This window comes from Lynx rufus, unplaced genomic scaffold, assembly GCF_022079265.1.
Source record: "Lynx rufus isolate CCGP_SWC_20201006 ecotype Redwood Valley unplaced genomic scaffold, mLynRuf1.p SCAF_24, whole genome shotgun sequence".
Lineage (NCBI taxonomy): Eukaryota > Metazoa > Chordata > Mammalia > Carnivora > Felidae > Lynx > Lynx rufus.
This window is the reverse complement of record NW_025814839.1, coordinates 1,156,227-1,171,606: the sequence shown is the minus strand read 5'-3', so window position 1 is coordinate 1,171,606 and position 15,380 is coordinate 1,156,227. Positions and strand designations below refer to the sequence as shown.

The window sequence follows — 15,380 nt, the reverse complement described above, 5'->3', positions numbered from 1 at the left end:
CCTCATGCGGCCGCTGACAGACTGATAAAGCAAATAGAGTCAAATGTTAAGATTTAGAATCAAGGTGAAAGGTATTTGCAAAGTTTTTATACAATTTTTGCTACTTTCTGTATGTCTGATATTATGGCAAAGTAAAATGTGCAAGAAGTTTTAAAAACCAGGATCTCATCATGTACTTGCACACAAAATTATACTGTTAATACACATGAATAAGAACAGTAATAACCAGGGGCTCTTGGGTGTCTCAGTTGGTTAAGTGTCCAACCCTTGACTTCTACTCAAGTCATGATCTCATGGTTCATGAGTTTGTGGGTTCAAGCCCTGCATCGAGCTCCATGGCTGACAACGTGGAGCCTGCTTGGAATTCTGTCGCCCCCTTGCTCTCTCTCTGCCCCTCCCCTGCTTGCATTCTGTCTCAAAATACATAAATGAATGAATGAATGAATGAATGAATAAACAAACATTAAAAAAAAAGAGTAATAATCAAAACCATGTGAAGTTGTAATCAAATATGACATAGTGAACAGAGTGTTTATATCCACTCTCTCCTGAAACTTGACTATCAGAGAATAAAATACATAGGGTTTATTGATAAGATGTGCTGAAATGGCACTTTCCCTCTGTGGTTTTCCTCCCAATATTCCATAACTACAGTCTAGTCATAAGAGAAACATCCCAAGGGACACCCAACAAAGCCCCTGACCAATCCTCCTCAAAACCGTCCAGGTCATCAAAAACACGGAAAGTCTGAGAAACTGTCATAGGCAAAAGGACCCTAAGGAGGCGTCATGGTACCTAAATGTACTACAGAATCCTGGGACAGAGAAAGAACATTAGGTGAAAACAAAGGAAATCTGAATAAGCTATGGAATTCACTTAATAATAATGAGTCGACATTGGTTCATTAATTGCCACAAAATACCATACTAATGTGAGACGTTAATAACAGGGGAACCGTGCAGGACATACAGGAACACGACACTATCTTCTCAATTTCTCTGTAAATCTAAAACTGTTGTAAAAAATAAAAGTATTTTTTAAAAAGTGTGACTGCAAGGGCACCTGGATGGCTCAGTCGGTGGAGCCTCTGACTTTGGCTCAGGTCATGATCTTGCGGTTCATGAGTTCAAGCCCCACATCGGGCTCTATGCTGACAGCTCAGAGCCTGGAGCCTGCTTCAGATTCTGTGTCTCCCTCTCCCTCTCCCCTCCCCTGCCCGCACTCTGTCTCTCTCTCAAAAATAAACAAACATTAAAAAAAAAATTTTTTTAAGTGTGACTGCAAACCATAAATGTTTTCAGACATGGAAGGCTTCAGAATTTGTCTCCCAAGTACTCTTTTTCTCAAGAGATACACGCTGGCAAAACAGAGAATTCAACTAAGAAAGAAGTACAGGATGCACACAAAACAAGAGACTTAATACAAGAAAGAAGCAAAGACCATTCCCAGGATGATGGCAAAGGTAAGTCCCAGACATCTGTGTATCCGACCCCAAGAGCAAGCAGCTCATAACAAAGCAGAAGTATTTGGAGGCGGGAGCAAGTACTAAATACAGGCTACTAATCAAGTTAAAAAAAAAAAAAAAACAAAGTAATTATTAATTCTAGGGAAAATAAGAGAAAGGAAATGTAATCACTGAACACTGCAGCCTGGCTCTCAACAATATTTACACAGACAGTAAGAAATACTGAATACTGATCTAACTGTCAATGATAATACATCTCATTTCAAATCTAAAACACCATTCACCAGAAATCATACCATTATTTACTACTATTTTCTACTAAAAGAGAAAATAAAATGCGGCCAATTAAACTATGACACCACGGTGTAAAGATGTATACCAATTCTTCAAGTTGTTAAAATGTAAAAGAACAATATCTTAGAATCAAGTTAACATATTAATCACACTGAAAAGACAGAGAGGGGGCGCTTGGGTGGCTCAGTCGGTTAACCGTCTGACTTCAGCTCAGGTCATGATCTCATGGTTCGTAAGTTCAAGCTCCATGTCAGGCTCTGTGTTAACAGCTCAGAGCCTGGAGCCTGCTTCACATTCTGTGTCTCCCTCTCTCTCTGCCCCTCCCCTGCTAGCACTCTGTCTCTCTGTCTCTCTGTCTCTCTCTCAAAAATAAATAAACTTAAAAACAAAAAAGAAAAAGAAAGGAGAGAAGTGTTTGTATCAGGAGCAAATGGTGTAAGAAGGCTAAACTGTGGCTTTCCTTGCACAGAAGTCAATATGTAATGTCTGAAACTGATGAGGAAAAAAAGAGAAAGAGAAATATAAGTTTGTTACATAGAAACATGGAGAAAAATGCTACGAGAAACCACTAAAAGAGCTGAGAGTGATGACTTCTAAGGTAGGGGACACCTAGGAAGGGAGAGGTGGGGAAGACCACCGTTTTCCCTTAACATCTGAATATTTAAGCCATTTACATGGGGGCACCGGGGTGGCTCAGTCGGGTTAAGCATCCGACTTCAGCTCAGGTCATTATCTCATGGTTTGTGGGTTTGAGCCCTACATTGGGCTCTGTGCTGACAGCTCAGAGCCTGGAGCCTGCTTCGGATTCTATGTCTCCCTCTCTCTCTGCCCCTCCCCCCCCCTTGTGCTCTGTCTCTCTCTCAGAAATAAATAAAAAATTTTTAAAAAATGTACATGTATTATCTTCATGAAAATAAATATTTAAAAAATCAAAGTAACAACAATCTAATGCTCTCAGGGAGAAAACTGCAACAGCCGAAATGCTTTCAGATTTATGTACCATGACAAAGAATATTAAGAAAAATCTAATGGGGCGCCTGGGTGGCGCAGTCGGTTAAGCGTCCGACTTCAGCCAGGTCACGATCTCACGGTCCGTGAGTTCGAGCCCCGCGTCGGGCTCTGGGCTGATGGCTCGGAGCCTGGAGCCTGTTTCCGATTCTGTGTCTCCCTCTCTCTCTGCCCCTCCCCCGTTCATGCTCTGTCTCTCTCTGTCCCAAAAATAAATAAACGGTGAAAAAAAAAAAATTAAAAAAAAAAAAAAAAAAAAAAAAAAAAAAAAAAAAAAAGAAAAATCTAAGAAAAAAAAAATACACAACCCGAAACCTAATGCAGTTTCAATGTTGTACAAATCCAAATTTTAAGTGACATTATAGCAAAATGAAAAAATTCAATCAAACCTATTCTAAATCTGGTTCATTTTACCCATCTAGCCACATAGATGCTTATTTAAGATAGCTCAAAAGGTGACTCGATAGAGACAAAAAGCATGGGGGAAACACCACAGTTCTGAATGCTCTGACTTCCTGCTTCAAGATAAGACCTAACAGACTCAATCGGGAGAATCTATATTTGCAGCCACAGCAAAGTTATGTCAAACAAAAATAAACTTGGAAAAAGTCATAATAGCCTGTAAGAGTACAACATCTAAAATAACTTTTAGCCAACCCTGTCTTAAGTTTCCATTTTTTGTCACTTACATCTTGAAACATTTTGTTTTCTTGTTTCAGTCTTGCTTCTTTATCATCTGAGAGTTTGTAAGCATTCTCAAATGCTTCTTCTAAATCCTGCAGTCGAGATTTTAGTCGAATGATGGTATTGTCTTTTTCTTTGTTACTTGTTCTCATTTCCTCAATCCGTTCCTGCAAAATTTTGGAAGCACTGCTGGCTGCATTGAAGCGTTCTCTAAAATCACTCTACAAAATAAAAACAAGGATAATAAATTGTTTTTAATTAAAAAAAATAGATGTTTCAGTAGCAGCTAATAAATTGTGGGCATTAAACTATGAAAGAAAAGTAATAAAATAAAACCTACAAATTGGAATTAACAATTTTAATATTTTGTTATGTCCTGGGATGGAGACTAAAAAGGATCACTCTACTAAAGTAACAGCTTCAGGGGTACCTAGCTGGTTCAGTCAGTGGAGCATGTGACTCCTGCTCACAGGGTTTTAAGTTCAAGCCCCACACTGGGTGTTGAGATTACTCAAAAATAAAATCTTTAGGGGTACCTGGGTGGTTCAGTTGGTTAAGCATCCGACTTCAGCTCTAGTCATGATTTCATGGTTTGTGACTTCGAGCCCCATGTTGGGCTCTGTGCTGACAGCTCAGAACCTGGAGCCTGCTTTGGATTCTGTGTCTCCCTCTCTCTCTGCCCCTCCCTGCTTGCGCTCGCTCTCTCTCTCTCTCTCTCTCTCAAAAATAAACATTTAAAAAAATAATTAATTAAAAATTTAAAAGATAAAAGGGCACCTAGGTGGCTCAGTCAGTTGAGCATCCGACTGCTGGTTTCAGCTCAAGTCATGATCTTATGGTTGATGGGTTCAAGCCCTATATCTGGTTCTGTACTAGCAGCTTAAAGCCTGCTTGGGATTCTCTCTCTCTCTCTCTCTCTCTCTCTCTCTGCCCCTCCCCTGCTTGTGCTATCTTTGTCTGTCTCAAAATAAATAAATAAAACTTAAATATTTTTCTAAAAAAAATCAATCAATAACAGCTTCATGAGATTGTCATGAAGTACAGACAGAAAACCATTTCTGGCATTGAACTGCTGGACCCACCTGTAGGTCACTTTAATGAAAAAAATAACCATGGCTATTAGGGAAATGATTCTGAAAGGGCAGCTGGAGTCTGTTGCCCCACATTAATATTTAGGGAGAATCAAGCATTTCTTACCCTATTCTCTTACTATGAAAATAAAAGAGAAAATTCAAAATGCATCTGCTATATTAATATTCATTCAACAATCGTTTCTTTTTTTTTTTTTTTCTTTTTTTTTTTTTAATTTTTTTTTTTAACGTTTATTTATTTTTGAGACAGAGAGAGACAGAGCATGAACAGGGGAGGGTCAGAGAGAGGGAGACACAGAATCTGAAACAGGCTCCAGGCTCTGAGCTGTCAGCACAGAGCCCAACGCGGGGCTCGAACTCACGGACCGCGAGATCATGACCTGAGCCGAAGTCGGCCGCTTAACCGACTGAGCCACCCAGGCGCCCCAACAATCGTTTCTTGAATATCCACTAGGTGCCAGGCACTAGGGTGCAAAAAATATAAGATTAGCAAGAAAGACAAGTCCCTGACTTTGAGAACTTTACAGTTTAGGAGAAAGACAACTAAAAAAATATATATCAAAGAAAGACAAACAGTGCACAGAACGTAAGTGGCATTTTCCATCAAAATGTTACTAACAAGGTTACACACAGAAGAATAAAATTTGGTAACGCATGAAAAAATATTTTAAAATATTAAAATATTAAGTGTCTGACCTCGGCTCAGGTCATGATCTTGCCATTCCCAAGTTCAAGCCCCGCATAGGGCTCTGTGCTGACAGCTCAGAGCCTGGAGCCTGTTTTAGATTGTATGTCTCCCATTCTCTCTCTGTCCCTCTCCTGTTCACATCTGTCTCTCTCTCTCTCAAAAATAAACACTAAAAAAATTTTTTTTAATTTTAAGTTTATGCATTCCTAGTTATACATCAAGAAAATTTAAAACCTAACTCCACATAAAATGTTGTATACAAATATTCATAGCACTGTCATTCATAACAGCCAAAAAATCAAAACAACCCAAACATCTATCACCTAATGAATAAATACAGAATAGTATTCAACCATAAAAAATAATGAAATACTGATTCATGCTACAACATGGATAAGCCTTGAAAATAATCATGCTAAGTGGAAGAAGTCTGACACAAACGGTCATATATATAAGATTCCATTTATACCAATGTCCAGAATGGGCAAATCCAAAGAACAGAAAGTAGGGTAGTGCTTGCTCAGGGCTGGGAACAAGGGGGTTTGGGGTTAGGAGGGAAAGGCTAATGGTTAAGGGTTTCAGGGTTTCTTTTTATTTATTTTTTTATTTTTTTACATGTTCATTTATTTATTTTTGAGAGAGAAAGAGAGAGAAGGAGAGAGCGGGGAGGGGCAGAGAGCGGGAGAATACCAAGCAGGCTCTACACTGCCAGCACCACAGCCTGATGTGGAGCTCGATCTCACGAACCTCAAGATCACGACCTGAGCCAAAATAAAGAATCAGACACTCAACTGACTGAGATACCCAGGTGCCTCTGGGGTTTCTCTCTGAGTGAGAAAATATTCTAAAATTGACTGTAGTGATGCTTGCACAAGTTTGCAAATATACTAAAGACCACAGAATTCTATACTTTCAGACAGTGAGTTTTATGATACGCAAATTATACCTCAATAAAAAAAATATAAAATTTAAAGGGTAAAAGTTTATCCTATCCTATGAAGCCAGCAGCATTCAAAATATAAGCTTACTTAATAAGACAACCTAAGAAGATTAAAAACACAGAGCCAATATTTTCATAAAACTATTAATTTGTCTCTAAAGTTCAGTTAATAAAAAGGCTTAAATTCTTAACGTTGAGCCACTAAACAACAGAAGAATACTTACAACTTCTATTTCCAGCAAGTTATTCTTATTTTCAAGTGTTCTCACACGACTAGTTGCTTCATTTAGAGCACTATCTAATTGGCCACATCTAAAAACCATAAATTGGAAAGAAAAAATTAGAAGATAAAATCCTTTCCCTTAGAAGTATTCTGTAAATCTGATTTGCCAATATATAAAACAAATTCTCCATTTATTGAACACAGAGGATGCCATTTTAATAAAATACATCCCAATAAACCTGATATCATCTTCCAGAGAAAATTACAATATGAAAAGATACCTAATAGATAAGTGAAAAAGGCAAAATATGAAAGACATTTGTATACCTATGTTCACAGCAATGTGCACACTAGCCAAAAAGGGAAGCTAGCCAAGTGTCCATGAGGGCTGAGTGGATGAACAAAATGTGGTCTATCCATGCAGTGGAATATGATTCAGCCTCAAAAAGGATGACCGTCCAAAGCCTGCTACGACATGGATGAACCTTGAGGGCATTATGCTCAGCGAAATAAGCCAGACACAAAAGTATGCTTCCACTTATACATGGCACCCAAATTCATCTGAGGTGTTAATTTCATAGAAAGTAGGATGGTGGGTGCTAAAGGGTGGGGGTGGTGGGAGTGCAGACTTGTTGTTTAATGGGTCCAGGGGGTTGGGTTTGCAAGATAAAAAAGTTCTGGAGATGGATGGTGGTGATGGTTGCCCAACAATGTGAATGTACTTCATGCCAGCGAAATGATCGCTTAAAAATGGTTAACATGGTAAAAAAAAAAAAAATGATTAAGATGGTAAATTTTGTTATTTATATTTTACATTAAAAATAAATTTTAAATTAAAAAATATAAGATATAAAAGAATGCATTAAACAGCTTGATCTTTGTTATGAAAGAAAACATATATAAATATGTGTATTGTGATTTGTAGGATATAAAACTTAAGTCTGGAAACTTAGAGGCTGGGTAGGGAGACTTTTCTTATTATATCCCCCTGTAGTTTTCCAAATGAGCATGAATGTATTCTTCTTAGAATTAAAGACCTTCTTCATAAAGTTAATCATCACAGAACCTTAAAATAACAAAATACATGGAAGAATTCGGTTATCATTTTGACTCCGTGTTCATGAATTGGGAGTACAAGCCAATATCTATTTGGCACTGATTATATGCCAAGTCCATGTTAAGCACTTACATTCAACCTCACAATCCTATGAGTTAGGACTATTATCATTAGCATTTTACAGATAAGAAAACAATATGAAGCTTAATTCCTCCTGGGTTGTAAGCCATCAAACTGGGATTCTAAACCCGGCAGTCGGCTCCAGAGTTCACGCTCCTCACCACTGTGCATTGATGCCACGTAGAACTGATAAAACCGTTCTAGAAAGAAAGAGCACTAAATAGTCAAGTGTAGGTATGTTAACTGTATTTCTCTGTTTTAATTCCCACACTGACTCCGGCATGAGGCTGTGTCACATAATCTGATATCGCAGCTGGCCTACGAGAGAAGTGTCCATGGCCCCATCGGCAGTTCCAGGGGGATTCTCCCAACTGCAATTTTAAGTCTGAAAAACCCTGATGTGTATGCTGACAACTTAAACTTGGTTTTCGTCTTTGGCGAATCATTTCTCCAGTCCTGGCTGACTGCAACTACTGCCACTCATTTGCACACTGTCCTTGCGCCCACCCCAGCGCCCTGACTGCTGCCGCCACCATTAGGACACAGCCACTTAGTCAAATCCTGACTTCCAATCTGTCCTACCTACACTGCCTCACCGCTCCATGGCTCTAGCAGCTTCTAGACAGAAAAGTGCGTTAATCAGCTATCATTTCCTAGGTGTCTTTTCTGGTGGCCTCTCTTTAACCCAACAAGGTCTACGAGCTTCTTTCATACTCGTTTTCCACAGGAAGGACCTACAGTCATCTTTGACTTTTTTTTTTTTTTCATCTTTGACTTCTTAAAAACAAACAAGAACCAACTTCCCCTAGCCTGACATCTACTCTTTTCCTTTTATCCTAGAAAACCTATTTCTGGCTCTTTTCAAATTACTGCTGTCTACCATGGCACCCCCAGTTCCACCCCCAACCCCACCTCCAGCCCCACTCCCAGCAGCAAAACCGAAGCTATAGTAACACTCAGGTAGTTAACAGCATGTTAACTACCACAGCAACCACAAACTAGTATAAAGGCTAGTTTTCCTACAATTCTCCAAGCTAAACTACTAACTGGACCAGAAGATTTCAGTTCCCTCATCTTTTTTTCAAGGGGCTTTGTCTTTTCTTGCCTTAAAAAAGAATACTTTAGGGGCGCCTGGGTGGCTCAGTCAGTTAAGCGTCCAACTTCGGCTCAGGTCATGATCTCATGGTTCATGAGTTCAGGCCCCACGTCAGGCTCTGTGCTGACAGCTCAGAGCCTGGAGCCCGCCTCGGATTCTGTGTCTCCCTCTCTCTCTCTTCCCTGCCCTGCTCACGCTTTCTCTCTCAAAAATAAATAAACATTAACAAATTTAAAACAACAACAAAAACAAAAAAAAGAATGCTGCTATACTGACCTGAGTTTTTTTTTTTTAATATTTATTTATTTTTGAGAGAGAGAGAGAGAGCAAACAGGGGTGGGGCAGAGAGAGAGAGAGAGAGAGAGAAGGAAAGAGAGAATTTCAAGCAGTCTCTGCACTGTCAGCACAGAGTCCAACGTGGGGCTCAAACTCACAAACTGTGAGATCATGACCTGAGCTAAAATCAAGAGTTGGACACTTGGAGCGCCTGGTCAGCTCAGTTAAGTGCACTGACAGCACAGAGCTTGCATGGGATTCTGTCTCCCTCTCTCTCTTCTCCTCCCCTGCTCCTTCTCTCTCTCTCTCTCTCAAAATAATTTAAAAAAAAATTTTTTAATTTTTTTTAATGTTTATTTATTTCTGAGACAGAGTGAGACACAGCATGAGCAGGGGAGGGGCAGGGAGAGAGCGAGACACAGAATCTGAAGCAGGCTCCAGGCTCTGAGCTGTCGGCACAGAGCCCAAGCGGGGCTCGAACTCACAAACCATGAGATCATGACCTGAGCCAAAGTCGGTCGCTCAACCAACTGAGCCACCCAGGCGCCCCAAATTAAGAAAAATTTTTAAAGGTGGCTCAGTTGGTTAAGTGTCTGGTCATGATCTCACGGTTTGGGAGTTCAAGCTCTGCATCGGGCTCTCTGCTCAGAGCCCACTTTGGGTCCTCTGTTCCCCTCTCTCTGCCCCTCTGCTCTACTCCCCTCTCTCTCAAAAACAAACAAACATTTAAAAAACAAAAAAAAGAATCACTTAATAGACTGAGTCACCCAGGTCCTCCCACCCCCAGCTTTCAATCTGTTTAAATCCCATTTAAAGGTAAAGTATGTTCCAAGTATGCTGTTATTAATACTAGTGAAGGCATCAAATTTTGTTACTGATTCTCTCCCTAAAACAGCTATACAGGTATCCTTAACATAACTGCCCCTGTGTTTCCATGTTGGTTACTTGTTTGTACAGGATAATTGCTTACACAGGTTCAGGAGTGTCTGGATTTAAGTTACATGTCTCTGAGTTTCAAAGCAGGTTGAGAACTGCTAGAGAATGTTAGAGACTTCTGAGAAAATCTGTACACAATACTAATCCACTCATAAATGACGTTCCTTTACATACAGGGTATCTGCTCAACTGTTCCAGTATTCTGTCCATGTGAAACAAATGTTCTCACGTCAGCCATTAGTGTGCTACACGAGGTTGGTTTTGATCTGTGAAAATAATTCCTTAGGCAAATAGGTCTCTGTTAAAAATTTCAAATCTGAAGCACACCTTTGCAAAATGTTTTATCACAATTAAATATACTTAGGAAAAAATAACATTTCCAAGTTGCAGAAACACTAACTTTAGAGTTGAATTATAAGCTTTACCTGTCTATAAGAATTTGATTGGTTTTCTTCCAATCTTCAACTGCACAAATCTCCTTTGCCTCCAGTTTCTGTTTCAAACTATTTATTTCTGACTCATAATAAGCTCGAAGATCGGCTACGTGTCGAGCGTGCTTCTCCTTCAGGTTCTGCCGAATCCTGTTGGTGAGGGCAAAACAACTTGTTAGGAAAGCATTTCCTCACTCTACCCCACAAGAGAAACTAAGAATACAATCTTTCTCAAAAGCAAAACTACAGCCTTCTTCCTCTGCACACTCACACAAAACGTAACAGATCGATACACAAGTTAACAACTAATTAAGTAAAAAAAACAAAGACGCGGATACTTAGATGCCCTACTTTAAAAGCGCCGCGTCTCTTTTTTTAAGATTTTATACATTAGTGAAGGTCAATAAAAATCATTTTCATAATTCAAGCAGACATCAAAGAAAAGCTATTAACATTACAAGCCACGCGCTGAAACACATACTTTGACAGTATTACAGGATCTTCCAGAGGGGTCAGCGAAATGCATTCTGGGACACTGTTGGCTGTCCCTGGAAGCTGGGACTGACTGGCTGAGGCTGAAGTTACCACGACCGTGTTTTCTTCATCTACAGTGTTGACCGAGATGTCATTACTAGCAGTGGTAGCCACCGAAGGAAACGTGGAACTGCTCCTACTTTCGTTTGGGAAGCCATGATTTTGCCAAGAGTCCACTGGTGAAGCTTTTGTGTTTGTAGGATACTTGGGGAATCCAGATGACTGAGAAGCGATATTACTTGCTTGTGAAAATGAGTCTATGTCAGAGTGACTAGACATACTGGGGTCTAGAACAGAGTCTGGTGAAAAGGACATTCTGTCATCAAGGGCATTCAAAAAGCCTTGCGGCTGAATTCCTGAAATCTGATTTGGCTTCATGTGTAACGTTGGATCCAGAGTCAGTACCTAGAAATTAAGACAGACAACAGTAGTAAGATTTTGCCCTCCGCACTCAGTGTTTGTTTTTAAGGGAGTAGGCTTTAGATCTCCTACAGAAAATAAAGCTTGAGATAAAAGTTAAGAGTCATGAAGCATCTTTCATTTTCATTCGGCAGGGTGTTGCCAACTTTACCTCTGGTGGATGATTTGGGTTGGAAGCAGAAGTGAGATTCCTCTCAGGTAACTGCTTGTTTTCCCTTTGTTTTTTATGATAAATATCCTTCAGTGATGGTAGCTTCATCTCATTACTAGTATTAGACTTAAAGATATGAAACAAAATTATTTAAGTGGTATTATCAATGATGGAAAAAATTCACTGACACAAGATCAGCACCACAAAAAGATTTCTGAAAGAATTTAAATGAACTGAGAGTCTGGACTGTCAGACTTATAAAACAAGTTTAGATGTCATTACCCGTTACTTATGAGTCTCCCTCAGAATGAAAAAAAAAAATGATATCCCCTAATAATAAATATTAAGGTGATAATCTGAACCTAAGTTATTTAATAGCCTCAGAATACTTCCAAAGAATAAAAAACCTTGGTAGTCCCCTGTACTCAAGATAAAAACCAAGTTTTGAGGTATGAAAAGACTTCATGATGAAAAGAGTGAAGCAGGATTAAGAAGACTTTTGGCTAGATTAACATCATGTGACTCAGGGAGACAGGTATACAGAGATGAAATTCCTTATCTGTGTAGTTATTTTCCTACTTTTTTAAGAGTTCACAGACCAAGAAAAAGTGTTAAGAAAGAAGTTACCCAATGGAAACAAGCCCCTTTTTAAATTAATAAGATAAGAAGATACGACCCTAATTCCTACAGCTTGAAATCAGGGCTTTGTCACGCTGGAAATGTTGCAAAGAGGTCTAAAGCTCCAAATTTAAAACCTCAGCCTCAAATTATTTCAAAGTGGGACCTACTGTAGGGCATGCTGGGGTATCATTTAACTTGGGTCTCAAATTTAAACTGTTTTAAATGAGATTATAGATTCAGCAAGAGATATATTGAAAGTACTCAAAGAATATATTCACATATAGCTTTAAATATGTGTCCCATTTCCAGACCCTACACAGGCTGCAGATTGCCATGCATTAACATGTTTTAACAAACCCTGTAACTAGCTTGTGAATAGGACAATCGAACTTTTTACGTGTGCATTAAAAACATTAATTTTCTGAATGTGAGCCCTTAAAATTTACTACAATTTCTATAATTGGAATTTTACTTTTAATTGAAATTTTTTTTAATGTTTACTTATTTTTGAGAGAGAGACAGAGAGAGAGAAAGAGCAGGAGAGGGGCAGAGAGAGAGGGAGACACAGAATCCAAAGCAGGCTCCAGGCTCCAAGCTGTCAGCACAGAGCCCCAATGCAGGGCTCGAACTTATGAACTGGGAGATCATGACCTGAGCCAAAGCCGGACGGCCAACTGACTGAGCCACCCAGGAGCCCCTGGAATTTTACTGTTTATACACCAACAACCTAAAAGACCCTTTCAAGCTGAAAGTTTGTAACAAGCAGAGCACTCAGGAAATGGCCTCGAGCCTGAGGAATCCCTGCCTGGTGACGCCCCAAACCTGGTGGAGCACCCCCAGGCAGAGCTGCTGGAATTACTCTATTTAGAGGTCGTGGTAGCATAACGAACCATTCTTCACCATTTTCCACTTCTATGATCACTATATTTTAACATCTCAGAAGTGAGGATGCCTCTTGTAATTAACGGCATCTTAACATTGCTTTTGGTCAAGTAGCAATTGTGATATAATTGTCATTGTCTGCCCATAAGCACACATAGAAGACATCCAAATTGGCCGAACAGGTGTCAGCAGTTTGGAAAAAAATCCTAGAGCCTACACCAGAAGCCCTGAGAACCAGTATTTAAGGGACAGTGAATCATAGATGGTTAGCAGCATTCCCCATCTGGGTGCCAAAAGTAGGCCAGATCTACAGAACTACTAGGCCAGGTAAAAACTCAGCACCAAGGCCTCTCATCTTTGCCAATCCCCAAAGCTCTTGATGGCTCAAGAAAAACAGTATGCGGAAAAACACAGAAAGGAACACTGGGTTGAAAAGAGAGCATAAGCCTCTGTAGGTGAAGAGGTTTTAACAAATTTATTTCACTTATATCGTCCTTTTTTTTTTTTTTTTTAATTTTTTTTTTCAACGTTTATTTATTTTTGGGACAGAGAGAGACAGAGCATGAACGGGCGAGGGGCAGAGAGAGAGGGAGACACAGAATCGGAAACAGGCTCCAGGCTCTGAGCCATCAGCCCAGAGCCCGACGTGGGGCTCGAACTCACAGACCGCGAGATCGTGACCTGGCTGAAGTCGGACGCTTAACCGACTGCGCCACCCAGGCGCCCCTATATCGTCCTTTTTAAGTATGTATAAGAGTTATATGACAAAAATCAAGGTTCAGTTACAAGATCTTTCATTAAGAATAAAATATAAATTCTAAGTGGTAAGAAAGCACTGATATACACTGCTTTTTATTTTTGTTAGAATAATTTTTTAAGTTTATTTACTTATTTTTGAGAGAGAGGGGGGAGAGCGAGCAAGCAGGCAAGGGAAGGATAGAGGGATAGAGGGAGGGAGGGAGAGAGAGAGAGAATCTCAAGCGGGCTCTGAGCTGTGAGCACAGAGCCCGAAGTGGGGCTCCAGCTCACGAACAACGAGATCACGACCCGAGCCAAAACCAAGAGTCGGAGGCCCAACAAACTGAGCTACCCAGGCGCCCCTAGAATAATTTTGTTAGACTATGAAATAGGAAGTTTTAAAATTGACAGTATCTTAGAAGCACCAAAATACAGTATTCACTCACTGATGGTGCTGATCACGTCACACACAGTGAGCTCTGTAATCACAAAGCCCACCGAGGCTTCCAGCCCCTCACAATCTCACTCCCCAGCCTTCCTTTCCCTGCATTTATCTGTCTCTCTCTTTTGCTCCCTTCCTGAAGGATGAGATGCTGGTTTGTACCCCTCTTTGGGACTCTGCTGTCTACACATACGCTGTATCCCCACTGCCCCTACCGATGCCTATTACTCATGCTTATAGCTCTCCTGGTTACCTTCGTTGTAATCACTCCTTTTCCCCAACCTTTCTCATCACCTGAATGTACACATGCTGGGTAGTTTGATTTCACCGTGCTGAAGTAAAGAAAATATTTACATTTCATGCTCAAAGAAAATGACGACAGCAAATTAAAATGCTCAGCATTATTGGTACAAATGGATTAGCAGGAGGGCGGAATAAGACAGAGAATCAAAACCAGGTATAGGAACAGCGGAAGCTGTTATCTGCAGACCTACTACGTTTAGCACAGTAGGCGCAAAATCATCTCATTTAATTTTACAACACATTAGCTGGGCATTTTAAATTCCATTTTTAAGTAACCTTACTATGATCACATAGGCAATGAATGAGAGATTACATTTGAAAGCAAGTACAATTTAAAGCCCACGCTTCTTTTGGGGAGCCTGGGTGGCTCGGTTGGTTAGTGTCTGACTTCGGCTCAGGTCAAGATCTCGCGGCTTGTGAGTTCGAGTACCGCGTTGGACTCTGTGCTGACAGCTCGGAGCCTGGAGCCTGCTTCGGATTCTGTGTCCCTCTTTTGCTCTTTCCCTCCCCTGCTGACGCTCTGTCTCTCCCTCTCTCAAGGATAAATAAAACATTAAACGAATAATTGGAAAAATACAACGTTTATAATGAAACGAAGCTCTGAACTATAATTGTGTGACACAAACACATACACACAATGTGTTTTTAAATCACCTGGCCTGGTGACCTATCTCCAGAGGACGGTGCAAATGCCTTCTCTAAAGTCTCAGGCAAAGAGTGATACATGTCCTTCTCCTCCAGCTTCCAGTAAGTCGGGCCTGTTGTGCACAAATACACAGAAGAGAAGACTAAGAAAAGAGAAAAGTGCTTTCTAGAATAACTTACTTCTACCTACAGAAAATTAAATACGAGAAGTAACTAGTTTTTGGCTATCTGGATACAGGAAATTGAATTTTAATGGAACAAGAATCTCTTAAATGCCTTCCCACGGAAGAGTTCTAATTTGATGATAGAAATATTTAAAAATGAAGTATATTATT

The 15,380-nt window shown here is 40.0% G+C and overlaps 1 protein-coding gene across 1 annotated transcript in view; it reads right to left on the bottom strand.

Moving 5' to 3' along the window:
- Positions 1–15,380, bottom strand: part of MPHOSPH9 (M-phase phosphoprotein 9) — a 53,300-nt gene that overhangs the window by 23,919 nt on the left and 14,001 nt on the right. The window contains exons 7-12 of the mRNA XM_047088280.1: positions 15,055–15,158; positions 11,415–11,540; positions 10,791–11,248; positions 10,304–10,459; positions 6,395–6,482; positions 3,457–3,672 (exon numbers count right to left, since the gene is read on the bottom strand). Coding sequence (XP_046944236.1) covers positions 3,457–3,672; positions 6,395–6,482; positions 10,304–10,459; positions 10,791–11,248; positions 11,415–11,540; positions 15,055–15,158 — 1,148 coding nt within the window. The remainder of the gene's footprint in view (positions 1–3,456; positions 3,673–6,394; positions 6,483–10,303; positions 10,460–10,790; positions 11,249–11,414; positions 11,541–15,054; positions 15,159–15,380) is intronic.